The sequence below is a fragment of the Coenobita brevimanus genome, chromosome 30 (assembly GCF_032717465.1).
Source record: "Coenobita brevimanus isolate Jiangsu-jjx chromosome 30, ASM3271746v2, whole genome shotgun sequence".
NCBI lineage: Eukaryota > Metazoa > Arthropoda > Malacostraca > Decapoda > Coenobitidae > Coenobita > Coenobita brevimanus.
This window is the reverse complement of record NC_136983.1, coordinates 2,632,727-2,657,007: the sequence shown is the minus strand read 5'-3', so window position 1 is coordinate 2,657,007 and position 24,281 is coordinate 2,632,727. Positions and strand designations below refer to the sequence as shown.

The 24,281-nt window shown below is 40.1% G+C and overlaps 1 protein-coding gene across 1 annotated transcript; it reads left to right on the top strand.

Moving 5' to 3' along the window:
- Nucleotides 1–1,261: 1,261 nt before the first annotated feature.
- LOC145395230 (lysophospholipase D GDPD1-like) lies at nucleotides 1,262–24,274 on the top strand. Its single transcript, XM_080268920.1, has 7 exons — nucleotides 1,262–1,397; nucleotides 3,131–3,173; nucleotides 9,400–9,706; nucleotides 19,479–19,568; nucleotides 21,326–21,459; nucleotides 23,492–23,606; nucleotides 24,128–24,274. Exons 1-7 carry the CDS (start codon nucleotides 1,262–1,264, stop codon nucleotides 24,272–24,274), a joined length of 972 nt encoding a protein of 323 aa, XP_080125046.1.
- The last annotated feature ends 7 nt before the right edge of the window (nucleotides 24,275–24,281 follow it).

Here is a 24,281-nt window from a genome sequence, read left to right as displayed (position 1 = left end):
GAACATCTTTAATACCCATGTAAATGAAATACAGTCTACAACTGTGGTAAACTCTCCTATATGTTGTAAAATAAAATCTTGAATATCTCATGAACACAGGTCAAACGATTCATTAATACCTTAATTACCAATTGGGTGCCAATATTCTAATGAGTTTCTAGGTTACATTACAAGTTTTGGTCTTATATGAATGGGACGCTTCCAATATTAGGTACTGTGATAATCTTAACAGGTTAAAGTCATAAGGGGTCTGGGGGGAAAAGCCCCCCCAGTTGGGTTTGGTTGACAAAATTGTCAGGAAACAAGCTGCCACATTCATCCAGGCAGCTCCCTTAAATACCCCATAATAGTAAAATGTGTTCGTTCTATAGTTGTCTAAATCACCAAACAGTTATCTATGTTACATACTGTACTAAAATTATTTAACATTTTAATGCGAGAATGTAATTTGGATTGCCGCGCCCATGTGGTAAACTTTTACCACCGATTCTCGCACTCTCACTAAAGAAATGCATAAGCTTTAGCAACAACTTAACATATCTCTCAGCCTTTTCAAAATCTGCCACCAATTCATCAAAACCAGTTATTTGTTTTCCGCCATAATTTCCCAGCAACTTAGACCAGTATGGGGGTGCCTTAACTCTCATTTTATCAGACTGTTTAGGAAAGTTACATCCGTATTTCTAGCAGCCGAGAAAATTCTGTGGTCTATTGCATAAACTCAAGATAATCTCACCTGAAAAGGGCGCCCGGAATGTGGGGAAAATGGACCCAAATTTAAGCGATCATCCTAGAATGTTTTTAATTCACCTCAAATTAAACTCCAGCCACCACCAGCCAATCAGAGACCAGCATTGATGACGTCATGGATGAATGGCGGGATGCGCAAGCCTATAAACTACTATTTTTTCTTTTTCTAATTTTCATACCACTATAGCTCTTTTCCATATTTAGTAAGGCTAATTTCTGGGGGAATATTTTTCATTATACATGTCCTGTCAGCATGATAAGGCAGAGGATGAGGCTGCAGACGATACCGTTATTTTACCATTTATTTCACGTTATTGATTCTTTATTCAAGCTAAACTGGATACTAATATTCCTAGAATATATATTTCTCCATTATTAAATGGAGAAAAAGAGTCTATGATATAAAACCAGTTGTGTTATGATAATGGTGCATCAGCTGATCTCTGGCGACCCGTCCAGGTGTAAACAAAAGCGGCCGTGCTCAGCTGTTTCCTGTAAATTCCTCGTCCAAATGGTGATAGAGATGATATTGACGGCCTTAGTTGGGTGTTATATTATATCGTCCTTCATTCTGTTCAAATTTCCCATGCTAATACACAAGAAGAAGGACGTTAAGTTCGTATGCAGACATATCAGCCACCGCGGGGGTAAGTCCGATACCCGCAATGCAGTACTTTTCATTAATTACTAAAGCACCACCATTTTCTCGATATTCTCGTAACGCAGCCATACTTCTCTATAGAGATTTTGAAATTACTTCATCATAATGTGAATAGAAGCCACTGGATATCGTTGAATTTATTTATATAATCGTTTTATAGATTAATTCAGTGACTTCATTTTATTTTAGAAATACCAGTAAACCTATCAATACCTGAGTAGTTTTTCATTTATATAATTATTTTTTGAGTCTCCAGAACACAGCGTTAAAATTAAGAAATGTAATAAGTAAGAAAGCATAGAGTTAGGTTTGAAAATATGAAGATGGTGGTTGTTCTGAAGTGCAGTTGTTTCATGGAAATTCATTTAGTTATTAGATACTTGATCTGAGTGTTACTGAAAGCCACTAATTTAGAATTACCATATTTATGGTGCATTGTGTACTGTAGTATTTTATAATGGTTAATTTTTGTTCTCAAAGACAAACAGCCACCCATTAAGGGATTATGCCGTCTGACTATAGTTAGATAACCTAGATAGAGAATTTATGTTCCTGTAGTAGTTGAGCTTTATTTGGGTTATCATTTCTACTGAATTCAGCCAGGACCTTGATATTGAGTTAGGTTGGGTTTGATTTTTAAGATGGGTTTTGGTGCCACAAATTTTCTTGAATAGTTTTCATCAGTTTCTAGTGAATGTTACCCCTTGTAATAATTATGATAGTGTCCCTTCAGTTCCCCAGGATTTGCTGTGTTTTTGGTCCCATAATAGTGGGAGTTTAGGCCTGTTGTAAAAGTATACAAACACCCTTCAGTAATACCAAATTCTTGCAGATAGGGGAAAAAAAAAAAAAATTACTTTGGTGTAATGTGATAGTACTTCAAAAGAAATAATCCTCAGTCACATGTTTATCACTCGAGCATTCTTCCCTCTACTCATGTTTATCATTAGATCATTATCTCTCTCTCTCTCTCTTTTTTACTTTTTTTTTCATAGTTCATTCCTTATTATCTTGTGCTACAGCACAGATAGACAAGGATGATAGAGTGACAGTCCCATAACCCCTCAGTAAATATTGTTTCAGGTTTTTTTTTTTTTTTTTTTTTTTTTTAAGGGCTGAAATTGAGGGGGTCTTCTCTAAGACTTTTCCCACACAAATGCTCAGTTTAGTGCGTAATAAATATTGAATCCCTTAATCCTGATGTCCCTTTTTAGGACTTCATCCCTGTACCATACTTGGTCTAGTAGCATTTACTTTGTCCCATGCAGATCTTTTCTGTTTAGTGCTATTCAGTTACCGGGTACATGTATTCCCACACATTCCTCCTGCTTGTCCAAACCACCTCAGCTTTCCCAGTCACATCAGCTTACTAACATTCTCAAATTCTTAGATTTCATCGTAATTCAGCAAATGGTGTTCTTTCCCTCATCATGGCATTACACATCCAAGTCTCCTGCTCATGTGTGGTGCAACCACATTGTCATTGAGTTAGATAGGACCCAGAAATAGGAAAAAGAAAACTAAGTTCTATGAAGCAGTATCCGCAGTAGACAGTGAAATAGTTCATACATACATTCACTCATCACCCAGTGCTTTGAATGCTTCACTTCATCCTGCAACCAGTACCCATACTGTACAATTCAGAGTTATCCATCATCATTAAATTACTTTCAGCTCAGCTTCCATGTAAAGTATTGTAATGTATTTTGTTCTTTTCAGGTGCTGGTGAAAATTATGAAAACACTTTATCAGCATTCAGACAGTAAGTACCTGTATCAGTATTGGAAAGAATGATTGTTGTTTTGCATTTCATTCCTTTTAAGTTTAGCTTATCAAAATTTCAGACATCAGTATATTTGCTCTTTATGTTTTTCCTGTTGTCAGACACCATCTTCAAATTGTCATTCCAACTTCCATTCCTATACCGGTATTAGAGTTGGGTGAGATAGGAACAAGAAACAAAGAAAGCACAACAGTAGAACTGTGTGTCAACATGCCAAGTTCAGGCATTTTTTAACCAGTCTGGAAATAACAATACCAATAAACAGTGTGTGCCATCTTTATTCACTCCAGTCTTATCTTTGTGTGTTCATATAATTATGGTGTCAACATTAATTTTGAGGTACTGGTATTATAATTGTTTTAATACCTATACTATATACCACTGTTTCAGTGGGCATTCTGTTAATAGTTGTATTACACTTCCGTGTTTTTCTTTATTGCTAGGTCTTACCCCCACAGAGAGTATCTAGTCATACTAAAAACTGACCCCACCAAATGACTTTGAGAACATCCAGTTGAAGTGTGTGCTGTGCATCAGGTTCACATCCAGTAGAGTTTGGGGCAACAGCATCTAATTTTATAGTACTGTACAGTACCATGATCCTTCATGTGGATCTGCTGTGTCCCCACTCATGGTGAAATGTTTATAATAAGCTGTTTTTCACCATATAACTAAGTATAATTCTTCCATCTAAAATGGAAGTCATTGCTGGAGAGGGAGGTCTTCATGTAGTGGTGCCAATTTAACGGGGTAGGTCAGCTGCCCAGTTATACAAATATCCCATAACTCCCACCCTGTCCCCAAAAGATGATGGAATGCTGGAGCCGTGCAACTTCAGACGGCACTCCATCGGGTTCACATTTCATATGAACCTATGGGCTACATCTACTACCACAGTACAATAGGTCCACATGTAAAATTCAGGACGTTAACCAACATGTTACTGAAAGTAAGACCACTTTAAGTGGTGTTCTTTTTACTCTCATCTTGCTATCTTTAGACAGTTTAAAGGAGAAGTCAGGTTATGAAGAGATTGGAGACTTTCTAACTTGTCCCGACAAATGATCTTTCTAAAACTTGACAAATCCATCTAGGAATAGCAAGAATGAAATAAAGGTGATGCCTGAGGCTGAAGGGGATAATAGAAACTGCTGTACTACTTTACTTATACTGTGAGAGGTCTTCCATAATCCTTTAATTCAAATGACATTCTCTCTTGTGTTTATTCTTGCAGCTACCAGACATTTTTATTCAACTGAGGAAAGACCTCTTGCATAGGAACAGTTTAAAAAGGATGTATCAAATCCCTCCCATTTGAAAAGAGTGTCCCAAGCTAAATAAAATAATCTGTAGACTGCAAGAGCTAAATGAAAAAGACGTCTTTGGTCCCACTGGGTTCACGTCAATAAAAACGTGTTACTAGTTAATATAAGCTGAAAAGAATATCACTAGCAATTATAAGTTGAGATAAATGCCATCACATTTAAGGAATCAAGGAAAGAGATAATTTGACCTTATCATGGGTAGCACATTGAGATTGCAGGTGTTCTATCAGCATGACTTGTACAGTGCAGTGACAGACATAAGTGTCATCATTACCAGCATTTCTGTTATCAGCCACATGAGTGAAGGTCGGTGCCAAGGTAGATGAACTCATTCGATGGTAGTAAAAATGCGAAAGATTTCATTATAGGGAAAGTCTGAGCCCCTTTAGTACAAGAGTTCTGTCACTCTCATCATAAATGTCAAGACCAACTTGCCTAGCCCCTGGGCTCCTATGCTCCTCATGGGACAACTTAGGATTGGATGATGGATGGATGGATGAAGCAAAAATATAATAGACAGTCCATCATTGTAGTGAAGGGGAAAAGAGAGACCCCTACAGATTAAGAGGCCTGTCCTATGCTAAATAAAATCATCAAGGTCAGGTAGCGAGAATTCAGTAAAAAGAGATGTCTTTGTACTGAATATGGTAGTGGACATTGTTTCTTACTCCATCAGTACCAGAGGTAAATAAAATGTCTGACAGTTCCAAGTATTAAATGAAACACTTCATCCTACCAGTGGGGTTAGGAATACTTGTATGGTGGAGTGGATTCAGAAAGGAAGAGGAAAGTATAAATGGACATACTGTAATACCTTTCAGTGCATTAGAGTGACTGACCTACTTAGGATTATTTTATTAACTCCAGGAAGGGTCTCTCTATCTGAAGGGAAAAAGCGATGTCCATCAACCCTTTCATTTTATATACGGCACTGTACTGTGTGTTTGTATACATATATATATATATATATATATATATATATATATTGCCAGATGCCATAATCTCGTAAGGGGTGGCCATTTGACTTTGAGTTATTTGTTTTATGGGGAGAGGCACTAACCCTCCACCAACCCACTTGTTGACACGTAGGGAGCATGTATGGTTTGGTTATATGGTTACCACCCAGCTTTGTAAATGGTTTCTTGGCTTACAGGAAACCATTTGGCTTGTCACTGAATGTAAAGCCACCTGTAAAGGAAAGAAAAGCAATAAGAAGTGACAGGAAAGATGGAAGAAATAGGAAGAGAGGTGGGCAGGCACAGAAAAAGAATGATAATGGCTAAGGAAGAAGTAGGCAGCACTACATCAAGTGAGTGGATGATGGTCATCGCCACCTACCATATATATATATATATATATATATATATATATATATATATATATTGTTGTTCTTGGTGGTGGTTATGGCAGTGGTGGTTTGTGGACAAGATATCTCGGAGAGTTGTTATCAGATTTCAATGAAAATTGGTGGTTAGGTGGTCAGTGGGTGAAAGAGTTGATTATATCTTGAGGTGGATCCAGATCCAGATGCTGGAAGAAATGAGACAGTAGATGTTCATTTTCTTCCTGTGCATTTGGAGAAAAGACGGAACTGCATGCCCCTTCCTGCGATATGTATGCCAGTTTCATTGAAATCAGTGTGCTCACTTTCCCCTCTTTTGATGGCTTTTATTTTGGGGAAGGGGGCTCACCCTGCAAGAGTTACTGGGAGGGTCATGCTCCCCAGGTATCACATTGTAGGTGAGAGTCCATTGAACAATATATACTAAGATATCGAAGCCATATCTGCCACCCCTTTCACTACGTCTGAGAATTTTTAATTTGTTGGATGGAGCAGGTCCCCCATAAAAATCATGGTTGGAAAATTTGGGTTTATTGCTCATGTAATGCCACTCAGGGATGCGTGAGGCTGGTCACTCAAATGTCAGGACCAAATTACCTAGCCCCGGGCTCTTACACTTTTCATTGGGCAACATAGGATTGGATGATGGGTGGATGGATGGAAAATTGTGGCGTGGACAACCTCTGGAGTAACCAGACGAGCTCACGTGGGAAGTTTCATTCAGATCCATCAAATACCCCAGGAGTTAACACACACACACACACACACACACACACACACAGGCTGAATGTCACAGAATGGTATAGGGCAAGTTGCTGAAAGTTTTACCATCTTTCTTTGCAAGGGTAATAAATTCTGTTTGCATTGGCAGAGGCATGCACTCTCTGATTTTGTGTAACAGAGTAGAATAATTCTGTAAAATTTTCATTAAAATATTTGTCGGGTAAGAAAGAGGAATTACAACAGTAACTCATGCATTTTATTGGCATTAGCAGAGATATGCACTCTCTGAATGCTTATTAATTATTATTATTTTTAATACCATACTGTTATTTTGATACATACCTGTAGTATTATTAGGTAAATGAAGTGTATAATCAGGAATTGTGAAGATAAGCAGGCCTGATAATTATCGCACACATTTAAATTGATAAGATGAGAAGAGTTAGTGTTAATTGATTTCCTGATAAGAGTGTGGAGGGGTAGATTAATCTTGCTGGCATGCCCCACCTTTATGATACCTTAACATTCTGTAGGACTTTTGATGGTAACTGAAAAGCAAACAGATAGTTTTTTGGAAATCTTGAAAACTTTTAAGTATGACACAGTCACCTCAAGACTACACAAAATTATCAGTAAAGTATCCATTCATCCATTCATCATTGATTCATTTATTACCTCATTTTATGAAGGGTGTAGTTGCCTAGAACTAGGCTACTCACTCTGGGCATTTAAAGTGAGAGTAACCAGTCACAAAGCATCGAGCAGCTAATTCAAAATCATATGGTAATAATGTAGGCGGTTGGCACCCATTCACCTGAAAAGTATATTATGTACTGTACTTCAAAAAGAGTAATGTATGGATACATACTTGGCCCAAAAGTACACACCATCCAAGATTAAATTTCACACTTTGACAAGTTGGGCGTCGGGCTATAGATAGATAGATAGATAGATAGACAAGTTGTGTTTAAATCATTTATATCATTTTCACAGCAGTTTCCAGGAACTTTTAGGAAGTACTGTAATTAACTGGTTTGGTGCTTTTAAACAATCTTCATCTGTTCCATGACTAACGTAAATAAGGTGGTTAAGGGGAAACATAGCATCATATTGGTTGATTTATTTATTAACCTAAATAAAAGCCCATTAATAACAGTTAAACAGTTATTTTAGATAGTATTAACTTTATCATATAGTAGCTTTACATTTTAGTTTATTATTGCAATAATCTGGATGATTTAATTCAGCTTATGAAAGACCTCTTCTACTAAAGGAGTTAACCTTAAGTGACCCTTCCAGTTCAAAAAAGTTACCCTAACTTTAATGGAAGCTGCACATAACCTTAACAGTTTGAAAAGTCACCTAAACTTAATAAGGTATACTACAGTAGTATGGAGCCAACAAAAATAAGAGTAAAAGTCATGCTAGCAAAGTTATTAGCCCTCTGACTACAGTACTAGGACTCCTCTTGACTTAGCAGAATGTTCTGTGTTTGCCTGAATTAAATGGTGCTGGAGAGGGTTACATTCACAAGGTAGAACCGATATTACTGGGCAGTGACGCTGTCTGGTTACATAAGCATCCCAGAACTCCTCCCAGTCCTTCAATATGAGGATGGTGGATTGCATATGAAGGGCAACATCAGCATGCAGTGTACTGGGTTCATGTCTAGATGAGCCAGGGGCCATAACAACAGCAACTGAACAAAATTAACCAAGGGCTTCTATAGCAGCTAAAGCATTAAATCAGCACAACCTTTCAGCTTCATCTAACATTTTCAGTATTAACCTTCATGAATATTTACAGTACCCAACTGTGTCCACAGTAGTGAGACGTTTAGTCTCTGTTGGTAGTAATAGTATGGTACAGAATGTGTCCAACCTTTCCACCAAAATATATATTTTTAACTTTACATTAAGGTAATTCATTTCATCAGATTTTAAATGGGGACAGTGCCATTATTGTTCTGGAGGAGCATGCATGGTGTAAAACTACAGCATGTTTGCATTGTTTAACCTCTGCAGTTTTATTTCGCTTATTTATAAAGGCTCCAATACACTTCATATGCATAGGCCTTGGTCATCTAATGGCAGCTCCATGCTGCTTGATCTCCCTCCATCTGTCTCTGTCTTCAGTCCCGTTTCCCTGAGGTCAAAGTGTACTGCCTCTTTCCCAGTCTTGTTCGGTCTGTATCTTGCAGTTGTACCCTCAGCATTTATGCCATTCACCCTCCATGCCAAGCTGTCATCCTCCATCCTCTTCACATGCCCAAACCATCTAAGTCTGCCTCTTCTCATCACAGTACTAATACTGTATACTCAAGTCCCATTGTCCCTATCAACTCTTCATTCACAATCCTAGCCTCCCCCGCCCCCCCCAGGCCTGTCATTCAAGGATGCAATACACATCCATCTGATCATTCTCATCTGTGTACTATACATTTGACTCTACAAATATCCTCCACCTTTACTTCCCAAGTCTCACTACCCTACTAGGTTACACTCCTAACACATGCCTCATACAAGGACCCCTTAGCACAGAGGGAGACCCCTCTCACACTCAAGAGGGACAACAACTCTGTGAACTTCTTCCAGCTCATTGCCCTTGCTCCTTAGATATCTCCATCCCAACCACAGAACATGTCATGTCCTCCAAATAACATAACTCTTCCACACACTCGAGAGACTCTTCAGCAGGATTAATCCCTTCATACCACTCTGTGGAAGCCTAGCCTAGACTAGCCTATGCTGTATTGTACTAGCCTAGCCTAACCTAACCTAATCTAACCTAACCCTTTTTTTTTTTTTACCCAAAGTGCAGTGGAGGTTGGTACAGACATGCTTGAGTTGGACTGCCAGTTGACCAGAGATGGCCAGGTGGTGGTGTCACATGACTCAGTATTGGACATGCGAACGGAACAGCGCGGCGCCATCTGTGAGTATGACTACGCCCAGCTTCCGCTCATCAAGGAACAGATACCCATTGATTTTGCACCCGGCATCACATTCTGTGGCAAGAGTGATGACCGCAAGTTTCCCCTCCTGGAGGAGACTTTCCAACATTTCCCAGACATTCCCATCAACATTGATATCAAGACTGATAATAATGAACTCATCAGTAAGGTTAGTACTGTAGTGGGTTTCATGTAGCCTCTTCAGTTACTAATGCCTTTTCCTTTCCAGCACTTCCCAGGCATTCCCATCAACACTGAAATTAGGACTGATGATACAGAAATAAACTCATTAGGTAAAGTTAGTGTGATGGTCTCATTTAACACAAACAAATTTAATAGCAAAGTCTCATAATGAATAGTGACAGACTTATTACTAATGTTTGTTTAGGTGATATATATATTTTTTTTAATGCAAGAGAGAAGGAACCAAAGGCCAGGAGCCCACAAACCGTTCCTTCCAAGAAAAAACAAAAACAATACAAAAGAGAACCAAATTCAAGATCCTTTTGTTTCGAGATGCCTGGAGACGCTGCGTTTAAAAGACTGGATATCATAGGAAGTAGGAAATACAGACAGAGGGAGACAGTTCCAGAGTTGACCTGTTGCATAAATGAAAGACAGGGAGTAACAGTTAACTCTTGCATTAGAGAGGTGGACAGAAAAGGGATGAGAATTTGTAGCTAGATGGGTGCAACGCATCCGTCGTAGAGGTGGAGGGATGCAAGCAGACAGTTCAGAGGAGCAGTGACCATTGAAGTAGCAATAGAAAAGAGATAAAGATGCAACAGTGTGGCGAAGAGACAGAGGTTGAAGGGAGCCAGAAAGAGGAGTAGAGTTGATGAGACAAAAAGCCTTTGACTCCACCCTATTGAGAAGAGCTGTATTTGGGGAGCCTCCCCACACATGAGAGTTGTACTCTAAACAGGGGCGATTAAAACCCGTGTATAAAGTCAACAACTGTGCACGGGTAAAGAAGGTACGGAGTTGCCTTAGCACACATAATCTCTTGGAAGCAAATTTTACAAGAGATCCCATATGATTTTTCTAAGATAAGTCCCGAGTGAATGAAAAGAACAAACTAATTATTTCACATGGATAATCTGTAGTAGTAGTATTAAAATATAAACTCATCAGCAAGATTTCATAAAAAGTAGAAATAGTACATTAATAAGTCTGGTGTTATTATCACTGATGCTAATAACAAACATATTCATATTTGTTATGCCTGGTTTCTACTCTATTGTTGTTGCCGTTGCTGTTGTACTAGCTCAGTCTGTCTGACTGAGTAGACCCTTTAGCTTCAGGCAGGCTACCACTCCTGAAGGACCATCCCAAATAGTTAACTAATGTTCTCATGTGGCTGACAGCATCTCGCCACAACGAGGCGTGGGGATTACGGTGGAGGTTTGGTTCCCGGGTGAACACTGCATTTGCATCTCCATCCAGTTAACAGGGGCGCCATAGCAGTCTCTATGTCACCTCATTACTTGGTTATATGGTTACCATCCAGCACTGTAAATGAATTCCTGAGTTACAAGAAACCATTTGGTATGCCACTCATTGTAAAAGTACCTTAGCCCTTTTGTCACAATCTGAATCCCGTAACCACTTGCCCATGGGCTTACCTTCTCACCAGTACCGTATCCAAATAGTAGTAGGAGAAGGAACTAGGAAGTTGTAGACCAGAGATTGGCAGCCTTTGACGGACTGGGGCCCAGAACTGCTCTGTTACTCAGCTGGCGGGCCAGATGTTTTGAACTTGTTAAAGACTGCACCCCCTCCTCCAGTAATAATATGAATATGAATTTTTGTATAAGAATACACTTTAATAAGAATAACATTTATTCAAAGTATATTTCCTAAAATTAAACTACCGAATACTATTTTTTTTATAAAATTAATGCTTTGGAAACAAAAGAAGTAACTTTCATTGAAGCAAGTATCACTATGTGTAGTAGAAATTCAAAGTACAGTATTTCCTTAAAATTGTACTGAATACAATTATTATAGAATTAATGCATTAGAAACAAAAGAAAAAACTTTCATTAAAACATTTATCACCATGTGTAATAGAAATATTCACGGTACTTACTAATTACTTTGATATTTCACTGTAGTCATTCAGTTAACCTGCAGGCAGTGAGGATCAAAGTGATAATTGTTGCCAGTACGACTTACTGGTTTTTCACTTACTAAGTGAAAAATGGGAATGCAGTATTTTTGTGAATTTGTTTAGCATACTGACAGGCCGGTCAGATTAGGCATACGAGCCGGGTCTGGCCCGTGGTCCATAGGTTGCTGACCCCTGCTGTAGACAGCCCTCTGCCATGCCCATAGTAAAGTATTGGATTTTGACATCCTGGGTACATCCTCTTCTGCCCGTATTTGCCAAGAAATGACATACAGGGTACATCATCATGATAAAGGGGTTAAATGGAAGGAAGAGTAGTAAATAGTGACAGGAAGGTTGGGAGATATGAGATGAGTTGAGGACACACACACACACACACACACACACACACAAGATAGACATGAAGGAAGAAGCAGGTATTACTACATCAGGTGAGTGGATACGGGGCATCCCCACCTACCAGCAATTTCTGTATGTAACCTCATTAGTTAACTTGAATTAAAAAGGTGATATTATTGTGACTGATTTTACTATACTTTATTACAGCTGCCATCAGGCAACTTGTCTCTTAAGCCCTGCCCTCTTCCTCAAGTTGTAGCCTTTAGGTTATGACCTCCCATTCTTTGGGCGGAGGGTAAGGGGGCAGGTATTAAGAAACAAGCTTCTCTGTGATGGGTATAATGATTATTTTCCAGGTTCTTGGACTGGTAAGAAGTAATGGGGTGCTTTGGAGCCGCCATTGAAGTGGTCGAGCCTGCCACTGACAGTGAACAGTCGCACTCTCATGAATCATTAATAATATATCTTTGTGTGGACTTATGATTCAAATTAATGTTTGTAATGTGTAGAGGAATTATTTTTTTCTCAAATAATTGAGAAGAAATGGAGGCACACTACTTATTATTTTCATAGTAATACGTAAAAAATATTTATCCAGCTAGACTAGCATCAAATGAACTCCAAGATCCTCATTTATTTTGCATTAGTAGTCTTTTATTGTACTGAAAGAGGTGGAGTTACATTACTCACTATTGGCTGGAACGAAATACTTTGTAATTGCCCTCTTCAAGTCGATTACTAGCCAATATAAGTAAAAAATCGGTACGACGCTCGTAACATCCCAAATATCCAAGTGGCGCATGCACATTGAAGGTACAGTCCCAGGGACAAGATAGACTCTGCTTTTGTTTACTAATATTGCGGCACCCAAGATTTTGTAATATTCACATTTGAGGACATCAAGATAATTTCAGAAAGGCCATCTTAGATAAATATTTTTACAGATCAGCTTCTAACTAACTGCTCTATGCTGCAAGATATTACCAAATTCTTCTGTTACTGTGCTTTCATTTCACCAAAGATTTTGTGTGCATCTGGGACAAAGGGGATGTTATTGATAGTGAGGTGTGAGTTATGACTGTGTTCTACCATAAAAGAGGCCATTCTGAGTCTTTTTGTAGTACACCAGTCATGAAGTGTGTGTGGGAGTGTTAAGTCATCTGGGTAGGAAGCAGTGTGTACTTTGTGAGTGAAAGTGAAATGCACATATTTTTATATATATACATATATTTTTCTATATATACTTATTATAGAGAATATATTCTATTCTGGATTGATTAGCCACTTTGAGAAATATATACATACTGTATATGACACTATATTATCCAAATTGTTTATTTTGTAATTTCATCATTCATAATCTGAGGAAATTGATGGCCACCCCTATTAATGCACAGGGGAACACAACAGTACGATCCTGACATCTCAGATTCTCAGCGTGCGTCCTCTCGACTTCAGTCCAGCCTTCCGACCTCTCTCAGAGCAGGCAAAAAATGACTTGACCGTTCCTGGATTTGGGACGGTTTGTCGAAATCGCTGACTGAAGGCGAATTTAGGCATTAATAAATTTAAGTTAGTAAATCGTCTTAGAGGAGGAAAATATGACTTTCCTCATTGAAACCATATATTAAGAGATACAAATCTACTCATTTCTAAAGAATTAACATAGAAAACATTAAATTATAAGGGATGAATGAGCTGACTAGTTGCTAGACTTGCCAGATTAGAATATTTTTACCTTTTTGTATGACTCATACAAATGAATAAGCTCTTGTTGTGTGTATTCATTGGAGAGTGTAAGTGGTTTTGTAAGTAGGAATGACATTGATCCTTTCACAAGTGCACACAAACAAATGCAGCATATGATTCATGAGCATGCGTGTTCTACGACGTCTGTGGCAGGCTCGACCATGACGATTGTCAATTGTCTTCCACCCCATAAAGCACCCCATTGCATGAACACCTGAGAGAGAGAGAGAGAATTATGTAACAGCTGAGAGATTTTGCATTTTGTGTGTGTGTGTGTGTGTGTGTGTGTGTGTGTGTGTGTGTGTGTGTGTGTGTGTGTGTGTGTGTATTTACCTAGTTGTATTTGCCTAGTTGTGATATACAGGAAATGAGCTACAATCGTGGGGTCCTGTCTCTTTTTCTCATTAAGTCAGATTTTGCTTTGAACTCATTTAAGTTTTTAGACTGGATGATCTCTTTGTCCAGGCTGTTCCACAGGTCTATGCATCTATAATGAAGGCCATATTTCTTGATATTCTTCATACAACTTGGCTTTTTCAGTTTTATTCCGTGTCCTTGTTGCTCTCCCATCCCATACAAACAGATCATTTTTATCAATTTTATCTAGTCCCATCATAGCTCTGAACACTGTAGTCATGTCGCCCCTCTCTGTCCTTTCTTCTAGGGAAAGCAGGTCCAGCTTTTCCAGCCTCTGTCTGCCAGGCTGGGGACCATCTTGGTTGCTGTTCTTTGTGTTCTCTCGATCTTATTTATATCTTTCTTGTGTGGGGACCACACTGCTGCTGCATATTCCAACCTGGGGCGGATCATGGCCACTATCAATTTTTTCATCACTTCCTCATCCGTGTAATGGAATGACACTCGTGTGTTAGTCAAGAGATTGTACATCTCTCTAACTATCTTGTTAATGTGTTTTTCCAGTGACAAACTATCCTGGACCAGTACTCCCAAGTCTCACTCTTCTCTCACGTTTTTGATTGGTTCATTACCCATCATGTAATTCAGTGATGGCCTCTTGGCACTCTTACCCAGTTCCAATGTTTTACATTTTTTTGCGTTAAATTTCATTTCCCACATCTGGCTCCAATCATGGATCCTATTCAGGTCTTCCTGCAGCATTTTACAGTCTTCCTCGACTTCTGCTCTCCTCAAGATCCTTGCATCATCAGCAAACTGACTTGCATAACTGTTCATTCCATGTACCATATCCTTTACGTAAATCAGGAACTTTTACTGGCGCTAACATCGAGCCCTGGGGGACTGCACTTGTTACTTCCCTCTATCCGGACATCTTGTCCTCTATTACTGTCCTCATTTGTCTGTCTCTCAAGAAGTCTCTCATCCACTCCAGGATGTTTCCCTTCAGTCCTCCTATGTGTTCCAGTTTCCACATTAGTTGCTTGTGGGGTACCTTGTCAAAGGCTTCCTCCAAATCTAGATACACACAATCCACCCAGCTGTCTCTCTCCTGTAGCATGTCAATTGCTCTTGAGTAAAAGCTCAACAAGTTGGAAACACATGACCTTCCACTTCTGAATCCAAACTGGCTCTCAGCCAATATGTTCATCTCCTCCAGATATTTTATCTATATGTCTTTTAGGATTCACACACACAATTTTGCAACTATGCTGGTCAGGGACATTGGTCTTTAATTCAGGGGTTCTTCCTGGTACCACATTGGCCCTCTTCCATTCCCAAGGCACTTTCCCTTCTTCCAGAGAACGCACAATTAAATTGTGAATCTCATCTGCCAGTTGTTCTCTGCATTCTTTCAGTACCTAGGTAGAGATTTCATCTGGTCCTGGGGCTTTCCTTACATCTTGAGTTTCCAGTAATTTATACACTTCCTGCACTTCTACTTGTATATCTTTTATCACTGCATTTCTAGTCACACCCTCCCCTTCCACAAAATCCCTTTCTTTAGTGAAAACCAACTGGAAACATTTGTTCATTATTTCAGCTTGCATTGGTGCATCCTTGTAGACCTCTCCTACTTTCAGTTGGGTGATTCCTTCCTTTTGTTTCAATTTGCCATTAACAGATCTTTAAAACAATTTGGGTTCTATCTATCTATCTATTGCCAGATGCCTCAATCCCGTTTGGGGTGGCCACAAACAAATCGCCTCCAAGTCGCCCTGTCCCCCGCCATTTCACTCCCCTGCTCCCAACTCACACCCCCCCTCTCTCATATACCTCTCCACCCCATCTCTCCATCTCATCCTCGGCCTCCCCCTCCCTTTTTCCCCCTCCACCTCACTCACATACACTCTCTTCGTCAGTCTTTCACCCTCCATCCTCTCCACATGGCCAAACCACCTCAGTGTGTTCCTTATAACGCTTCTTATCACATCCACATCAACACCACAACGCTCCTTTATATCCTCATTCGTCAGCCTGTCTCTCCATGTGACTCCACAGGCTCCTCTTAAATAACTCATTTCCACGGCTCTCACTCTTGACTTGTGTCCTTCCAACAACGTCCAAGCTTCACTTCCGTACGTTAGAGTTGGTATCACAATACTGTCATGTAGTAACTTTTTCACTTCCATGCTCACTTCCCTGTTTCTCATCACTGCTTTCAAAGAACCAGCAACCTTTCTTCCCTGCTGTACCCTTTCAAGCACTTCACCCTCCAAACCTCCATCCTTACTCATCACACTACCCAAGTACTTAAACGTACTCACATTTTCCAATTCCACACCATCCAACCTCGCTGTACATTCACTGACTTCACCTCTCTCAAAGACCATCACTTTACTCTTCCCTACATTCACCTTTAGATTCCGTTTCTTACACACTCTCTCAAACTCATCCACCAAGCCTTGCAGCCCCCCTTCGTCTTCACTCAACAACACGGTATCATCTGCAAACAACAGTACAGGGAGTTTCCAAACACTATCCTCTCTCACCAGGGCCACTTCAACATCCACTACCCTACCTTGTACCTCTTTTATTACCCCATCCATGTACAGATTGAACAACCATGGAGACATGACACATCCCTGTTTCAACCCAACTTTCAAAGAGAAAAATTCACTTAGTTCACCATCCACACGCACTGCAGCCTTCGCACCATCGTACATACTCTTCACGGCATTCAACAACTTCCCATCTATTCCATATATTCTTAACACTTTCCACAATCCTTGTCTATCCACCCTGTCATATGCTTTCTCCAAATCCATGAAAGCCGCATACAACTTCTTTCCCTTCTCTAGAAACTTTTCCACTAAAGATGTGAGAATGAATATCTGATCTACACAACCTCTTCCCTTCCTAAAGCCTCCCTGTTCTTCTCCAACTAATTTCTCTGTTCTTTCTCTAACTCTGTCAATAAGTATCCTACCATACACTTTTCCTATTATACTAAGAAGACAAATGCCCCTATGATTACCACACACTTCTTTTTCCCCTTTTCCTTTGTACAAGGGAATAATTATACCTGACTTCCAATCCTCCGGGACTCTACCTTCCTCCCAGGCCAATCTGCACATCTTCCACATCCATTCTACTACTATCTCTCCCCCATGCTTCAGCATTTCACCACACACTCCATCAATTCCTGGGGCTTTCCCTGTTTTAACTTTCTTCATTGCTTCCACAACTTCTATCCTACTGATTTCTTCCTGTCTTCTCACCTCCCTCCTTCTCCCAGCCATTCCCCAGCCACTTATACTTGCATTACTTCCATCCTCCACGTTCAACAATTCCTTAAAGTGTTCTCTCCATCTGCTCACTTTTTCTCCCTTCTCCACTAGTAATCTACCATTTTTATCTTTCACTCCCCTGCTAACTTCACTTCCACCCTGTCTTACTCTTTTCACCTCTTTCCAGAACATTTTCTTACAGTCCCTCCACTTTACACTCAAATTCCTTCCAAATTCCTCATCCACTCTCTTCTTACTCTCTCTTACTAATTTTTTCACCTCTCTCTTTCTTTCTACATATAACTCTCTCTTCCGCCTCTCAACTTCTTCCACGTCCCTATTTCTCATCCATTCATTGTATGCTTTCTTCTTTTGTGCCACAGCCCGTTTCACCTCTTCAGTCCACCACGCTGTTCCTTGCACCCCCCTCCGTCTTCTCTTCCTTCCACACACCACATCACATGCTGCACATATTTCTTCTGTAAATATTCTACACACACCTTCCACGTCCCCCATCTGCTCCAACTCATATTTGCCCAATCGTTCCTCCACTTTTCTCTTATACTCTGCCTTTTTCTCATCCTCTTGTAATCTTTCCACTCTTGTTGCAACTACTCCTTCCTCTCGTCTTTCCCTTCTTCTATTCCTCCATCTTACTTGAACTTTAACTCTGGCCACCACCAAGTAGTGGTCAGAAAGTCCACTCCCCCAACCTCTATAAACTCTTGCATCCAATATACATCTTCGTATCATTTCATCCACACACACATAATCAGTCATTGCCTTCCTTTCACTCAATTCACCACCCACCCTTCTCATCACTCGCCATGTATACCTGTGGATCATTTTATGCCTGAAGAGGGTATTGGCTATCACCAACCCCCTCCCAGCACAAATGTCCACTAACGCACTCCCATTCTCATCTATCTCAGCAGGCACACCCCACTCACCAACTATTCCATCCACCTTCACATTCCCAACTTTACCATTCATATCACCAGTCAAAAACACTCTCTCATTCCTTCCAAACTTTTCCATGCACACTTCTACATTTGTCCAGAACTCTTCTCTCACTCTTCTAGCACGATCTTGCGTTGGCGCATACACACACACAGTCGCCCACATTTGTATTCCAACTTTCAACTTTACCCACACAATCCTTGATCCAACTGATCCATACTGTCTTATGCTCCTCTTCCATCTTTTACTCACAACTATACATACTCCTTCCTTTGCCCTCTCATTCTCACCTACTCCTGCACATATACCCCATCCATACTCCCATTCTCTTACACTTTCTCCTCTCCATTTTGTTTCAGTTATTCAACATACATCCACTTTCACATCCTCAAGCACCTGGACAATCTTTCTCTCTTTCACCTCATCATTTGCTCCCCTTACATTCCACGTTCCAATTGCAATGTCCTTTGTCCGGTCCTTGGTCGTCAACGTTTGGTCAGTCCTTGTCCGAGGCTTCTTGTTTGTTTTTTTAGTTAGTTGTTTTCCGGGGAGGGGCACTAACCCTCCGCCAACCCTTTTAGTCGCCTTTTACGACAAGCAGGGATACTGGGGGAGTATTCTTACATTTGTCAATTATATCTTTTTCAAATTTCCTTTCTTCCTCTCTCTGTATTCTTGTATATTCATTTCTAGTTCTTTTATATTCTTCCTTTGATTTAGTATTACCTCTCTTTCTCCATTTGTTCCATGCCATGTCCCTTTCTTTTTTTCCTGTCATGCACCTTCTGTTGAACCAGTCCTTCTTCCTGTTTTCTTTCCCACATACTCTTGGAACATGTTTCTCCACTCCTGAATTATAGAGGTCTAGAAAAATATCCCACTTCCTCGGCATCTCTCTTGTTTCTCTGTATTTTCTCCAATCAGAATTTTTTTTAAATTTCCTCAGTCCTTTAAAGTTAGCTTTCCCATAGTTGTATCTTCCCTGTCTATTAAGCTCATCTCTTGGCACCATGCTCCTTTTTATCATCTGTGTGTGTGTGTTTGTGTGTGTGTGTGTGTGTGTGTGTGTGTGTGCGTGCATAGATATGTTGGTTATAAGAGTGACTATATTTCAGGTCAGCGAACTTGTGAAGAAGTACCAGCGTGAGCACCTAACAGTGTGGGGTAACATGAAGGATGTTGTCACCCAGAAATGCTACAAGGAGGTCAGTCCTGTGTCTGATCCTCACCACGTCACTACTCTCCCTATTATCTATGTACTATAACTTGTCCTAGAATTGCCATCTCCCCATCTTGAATGCTGCGTTGTAAGAGTAGATTGGCACTATTTTTATGCTAGTCACAAAGAAGTGCCATAGAAAGTATTTAAGGCAATATGATTGTCTATTTCTGCCACACAGGCAAGTGCAGTAAGCTGCAAAAGGCTGAAAATCTGGACCAAGTTAGAGTAAAAACAATATACTATATGTCCTCATCATTTTTCATCATATACAGCAGCATCACCATCATTGGTATTGTTATATTTTATTTTATTTTTATTTATTATTGTTAATCGGATTGAGCTGGTGAAGGCTTATATCCAAGGGATGGTTGGAGTATATTGCTCAAGTAATGCCACTCAGGGATGAGTGAGGTTGGTCACTCTCATCTTAAATGTCAGGACCAACTTGCCTAGCCCTGGACTCACACACTTCTCATGGGACAACATAGAATTAGATGATGGATGGATGGATGGATTATTATTATTATTATTATTATTATTATTGTTATTACAACTACTACTACTACCATCATCATTATCATCGTCATCATAATCTTAAAAATATTACTATTTCTCCTCCAAAGCACTATATTTTTACTGTGCAGCAGGCATGCATTTCAGGAATTTCATTATATGTAAAACAGGCACTAGAAAACAAGAGATGCCGGAAAAACAGCTTTTGTACAAGTTGACAAGATCACTGTTATTCTAACCCCATTAGTACAGTGATAGTCTTTTGGTATTCTATTTTGTGTAATGCCACACTATTTTATTCAGTGAGGGAGTGACCTGTCTGGCTGAAGGAGTTGAGAGAAAATTGTTCTGAAATGCTTTTGGGAGCACATAGAAAATGGCATACAGTACATTGTCTTTTTCACATTAATAAGGAAGCCACTGAATAATTTTACAGCTTAGGAAGAATGTCTAGTCCAGTATTGAAGAAGTGCATTAAAGCTGTATTTTACTCACTCTTAACTCCTCAGGTTTGAAGTTCCCCTCTTTTTGTTGCTAAGTGCCTGACAAAGTAAACATGATATGCTTATTGAAATTATATTCCTGCCTTTGATGTTAATTTGACAGTTATCCCAAATGTACATTCATAAATGTACAGTATGTAAAACTGACAAAGATCCCTGAACCCATTCAACTGAGTTGATGGCCAGGTGTAGTCAGATTTGAGGGATGATTTCATAAAAAACCAAGGAGACCCGGTCCATCCTTATAACTAAGATGCAATCAGATTTTATGCAAACAAGCCAGTAGGCGGCAATGGCCAGCTCTGAGCGGACCAAGCTAAGGCCCATCTAAGATACATATTATTGGTGGCACTGCCAACACCCAGAAGTGAGTTTCGACACTAAAAGTCATTTCTGTATGGAGGTACCCCAGTGCAACGTTCCACCCAAGAAATATGTCCCTGGCTTAATAATCTATTTCTGCATTAAAACACACACACACACACACACACACACACACACACACACACACACACACACACACACACACACACACACACACACACACACACACACACAGAAGCAGGCAAAACATTATTGTTTTGCCTTCTAAAGGTGGGCAATGATGAGGACAGCATGGAGCTGGCCAGTAGAAGTTAGTATTCAAGTTGTGAGAGTATCCCAGTTTCATCAAATGAAAACAAACTAACTACTGTATATTGTACTGTATTCTTTTTACCCCCAGAACCCAAACGTGTGCCTGCTATTCAGTGCACGGCGTGTGTGCATTCTCCTGCTGCAGCTTTACACTGGTGTCCTACCCTTCATGCCGCTCAAGGAGACACACCTCGAGATATTTATGCCTGCCCACATGCTCAAGTGAGTAATGCTTACCAGGGTGTTGGATATTTGTGTGGTGGAAAGAGAGAGAGAGAGAGATTCATGCTGACTCTTATGCTTATCTGAGTGTTGCAAAGAGAGGGAGGGAGGGGGGTAGATGCACCTGGAGAACATCATTCCTACTTGTATGTTGAAGTGTCTATCTGAGAGTAATATGTTGTAGATAGTATATATACTCAGGTGTTTACCAGTGTTGTGTTTTTGTACATTTATTTCTCATAGAGTACGGGTATACTCCAGTTTAACGATGCAGTTGGTTAGGTAATTCCCATCGTTAGGCAGGGTATCATATATCGAGGTAGTTTTATCAAGTGATGGGATGCGTTTTTCAGCCTTGGCTTTCCCCCCAACCAGGTCCTAAACCCACCCAAATGAGCCCCAAAACATGTTTAAAGACAATCCAAATGGCCTGACAGCTGTAAAAGAAGCTAACCTAAGCATAACACCTGTAAATAACTCACTAAAACCAACAAATAAAATCTGAAAATCATCAAATACAAGTCTGGAAAAAATCAAACTTAGTAAACTGTACCCCAAAATGACAATGTTTACCCCACCTATGGCTAAAACACATTAATCTAAGTCTAAAAACTGTTTATAAATCAACCTAAACACAGTTTTAGTCTAAAGTATCATAAAAAAACGGTAAAAAAACATAAAAATCCGTCATTAAACCGAATTTTGGCCATCATTAGGTAGGGTATGGTGGTATTTCTACCCCCATCATTAAGCCAGGATATCGCATCTAGGGATATCGTATATTGGGGTATTACTGTACTATTGGGGACAAGAATTCTTACACACCTCCGATTAGCCTCAGCCAGATTTCATCTGGTAACACTGACTCCCCCTCTTCCCCCTCTCTCTCTCTCTCTCCCTCTCTCTCCCTCTCTCCCCCCCTTCTCCTACTCCCTCTCGCCCCTGCTTCCTCCCTCCCTCTCTTTCCCCATTCCTCCTCTCCTTTTATTCCCCCTCCCTCTCTCGTTCTCCCTCCCTCGCTGCCCTTATTCTCTATCCATTCACCTCTGTGTGTGTGTGTGTGTGTGTTGTATTTAAATATAACTGCCTTTCGTAGCACTAACTATCATATTGGGTGCATAAATTTTTACAACTCCTATAGAAAGCTGAGTGAAACCACATTTATACAACACACAAGAGCTGTGATGAAAGCCTATGACCAGTTTACTACCGAAGAAATTCGGTTTTATATATATATATATATAATTGTTTCAGTACCGGTAATACTGCCCAGGTTACTGTTCATATTTTAGACACTGGTAAGCACTAGTTTCTTTGAACTTCGAGAAAGCTAGCATAGATCGTTTATTCTAGAAGGGGTTTTAATAACATTGGTCCCAGATACAGTAATCTCCGCCAATTCGAACGTCATATTGTAACCTGCTATTTTCCTCTTATCGAGTTTATCATCTTATGGATGTATATTTTCCTTCTTATCTATCCCTATCACCTTAGTTTAATACTTAGGGGTATTAATGGCGGCATTATCAATGCTTCGGGTCCGCCGTAGTGTTTCAAGCTATTCGTGCAGGCAAACATAGTCGACAACAAAGTCATTCATTCATTCGTACTCAGTCATAGCATATGATAACACACACACGCACACACACACAGAGCGGTGTGAATGGATATAGACTAAGGGCAGCGAGGAAGGGAGAACGAGAGAGGAAGGGGGAGTAAATGGAGAGGAGGAATGGGAAAAGAGAGGATGGGAGGGAGGAGCGGTGAGAGGGAGGCAGGGAGGGAGTAGGAGAAAGAGAGGGGGGGAAGAGGGGGAGTCAGTGTTACCAGATGAAATCTGCCTGAGGCAAATCGGAGGTGTGTAAGAATTCTTGACCCCAATAGTACCTGTATTTGGTAGTGGTTGTGGCACATGATGGTGATGGTGTGTATGTTGTAGAGTAGGCATAGTGATGTAGTGGTTATAATAATAAATACAATGATAGTGATGACAATATTGCTACTGCTGATGATGATGATGTATACTTTTCAGAGTGTTTGGTAATCACATTGGAGCAAAATGGTGGCACACAGTTGCAGCAAAAGTGGCCAACACACTGCTTATCAGACGCTCCCTTTTTGAGCACCTGTCCAAGAGAGGAGTACAGGTTAGTTCCTACAAATCACTGTACTGTACTCTCTGTACCACCAGACAGTTTTATTCATGTAAGAGAAATTCCATTTCTGTAAATAGTTAGCCCTTACACAGCAGCCAAAGTAAACTGTGTGTCTTTATGCAGAATAAATATCATTAGTATGACAAAAACATTGATAGAGTGAATATCCAAGTAAACTGTGTGTCACTATGCAGAATAAATAACATTCGGTAAGTACGACAAAAGCATTGATGGAGTGAATAATGGTACTTTTAACACTTTCCACATGAGGGTGCTGGTACCAGTACTGTATATTATTTTAGTCTGACCTGGCCTGGCTATTGCCCGATAACAGTATTCAACCTTGTATCCTACTTTGGACAGAAGAGTTTAAGCCTTTATTGGTATGGGTGTCCTTCAGCCAGTGAATATCGTCTTGTGGTAACCACAGTAAATTGTTGTTACTCATGAGTATACCTGTGAAGTTATGAATTGGAGTTTTTAATTTCTTTCTGTCCCTGCCCTGACCCTAGACATACCTGTGGGTGATGAATTCTGAGGACGACTTCCGGCAAGCGTTTGACTCTGGCGCCACAGGTGTGATGACCGACTACCCCACCAAGCTGCGCGCCTTCCTTGACCAGAACCCCCAGTACACACACAACCACAAGCTCACCTAGGGCTCTG

Bases quoted from the DNA above. Each gene is read 5' to 3' on its own strand.
- LOC145395230 (XM_080268920.1), top strand. From the start codon at position 1,262: ATGGTGATAGAGATGATATTGACGGCCTTAGTTGGGTGTTATATTATA. The intron at 9,707-19,478 runs GTTAGTACTGTA...ACTATATTTCAG, and splicing joins ATAATGAACTCATCAGTAAG to GTCAGCGAACTTGTGAAGAA. The intron at 21,460-23,491 runs GTGAGTAATGCT...TATACTTTTCAG, and splicing joins ATGCCTGCCCACATGCTCAA to AGTGTTTGGTAATCACATTG.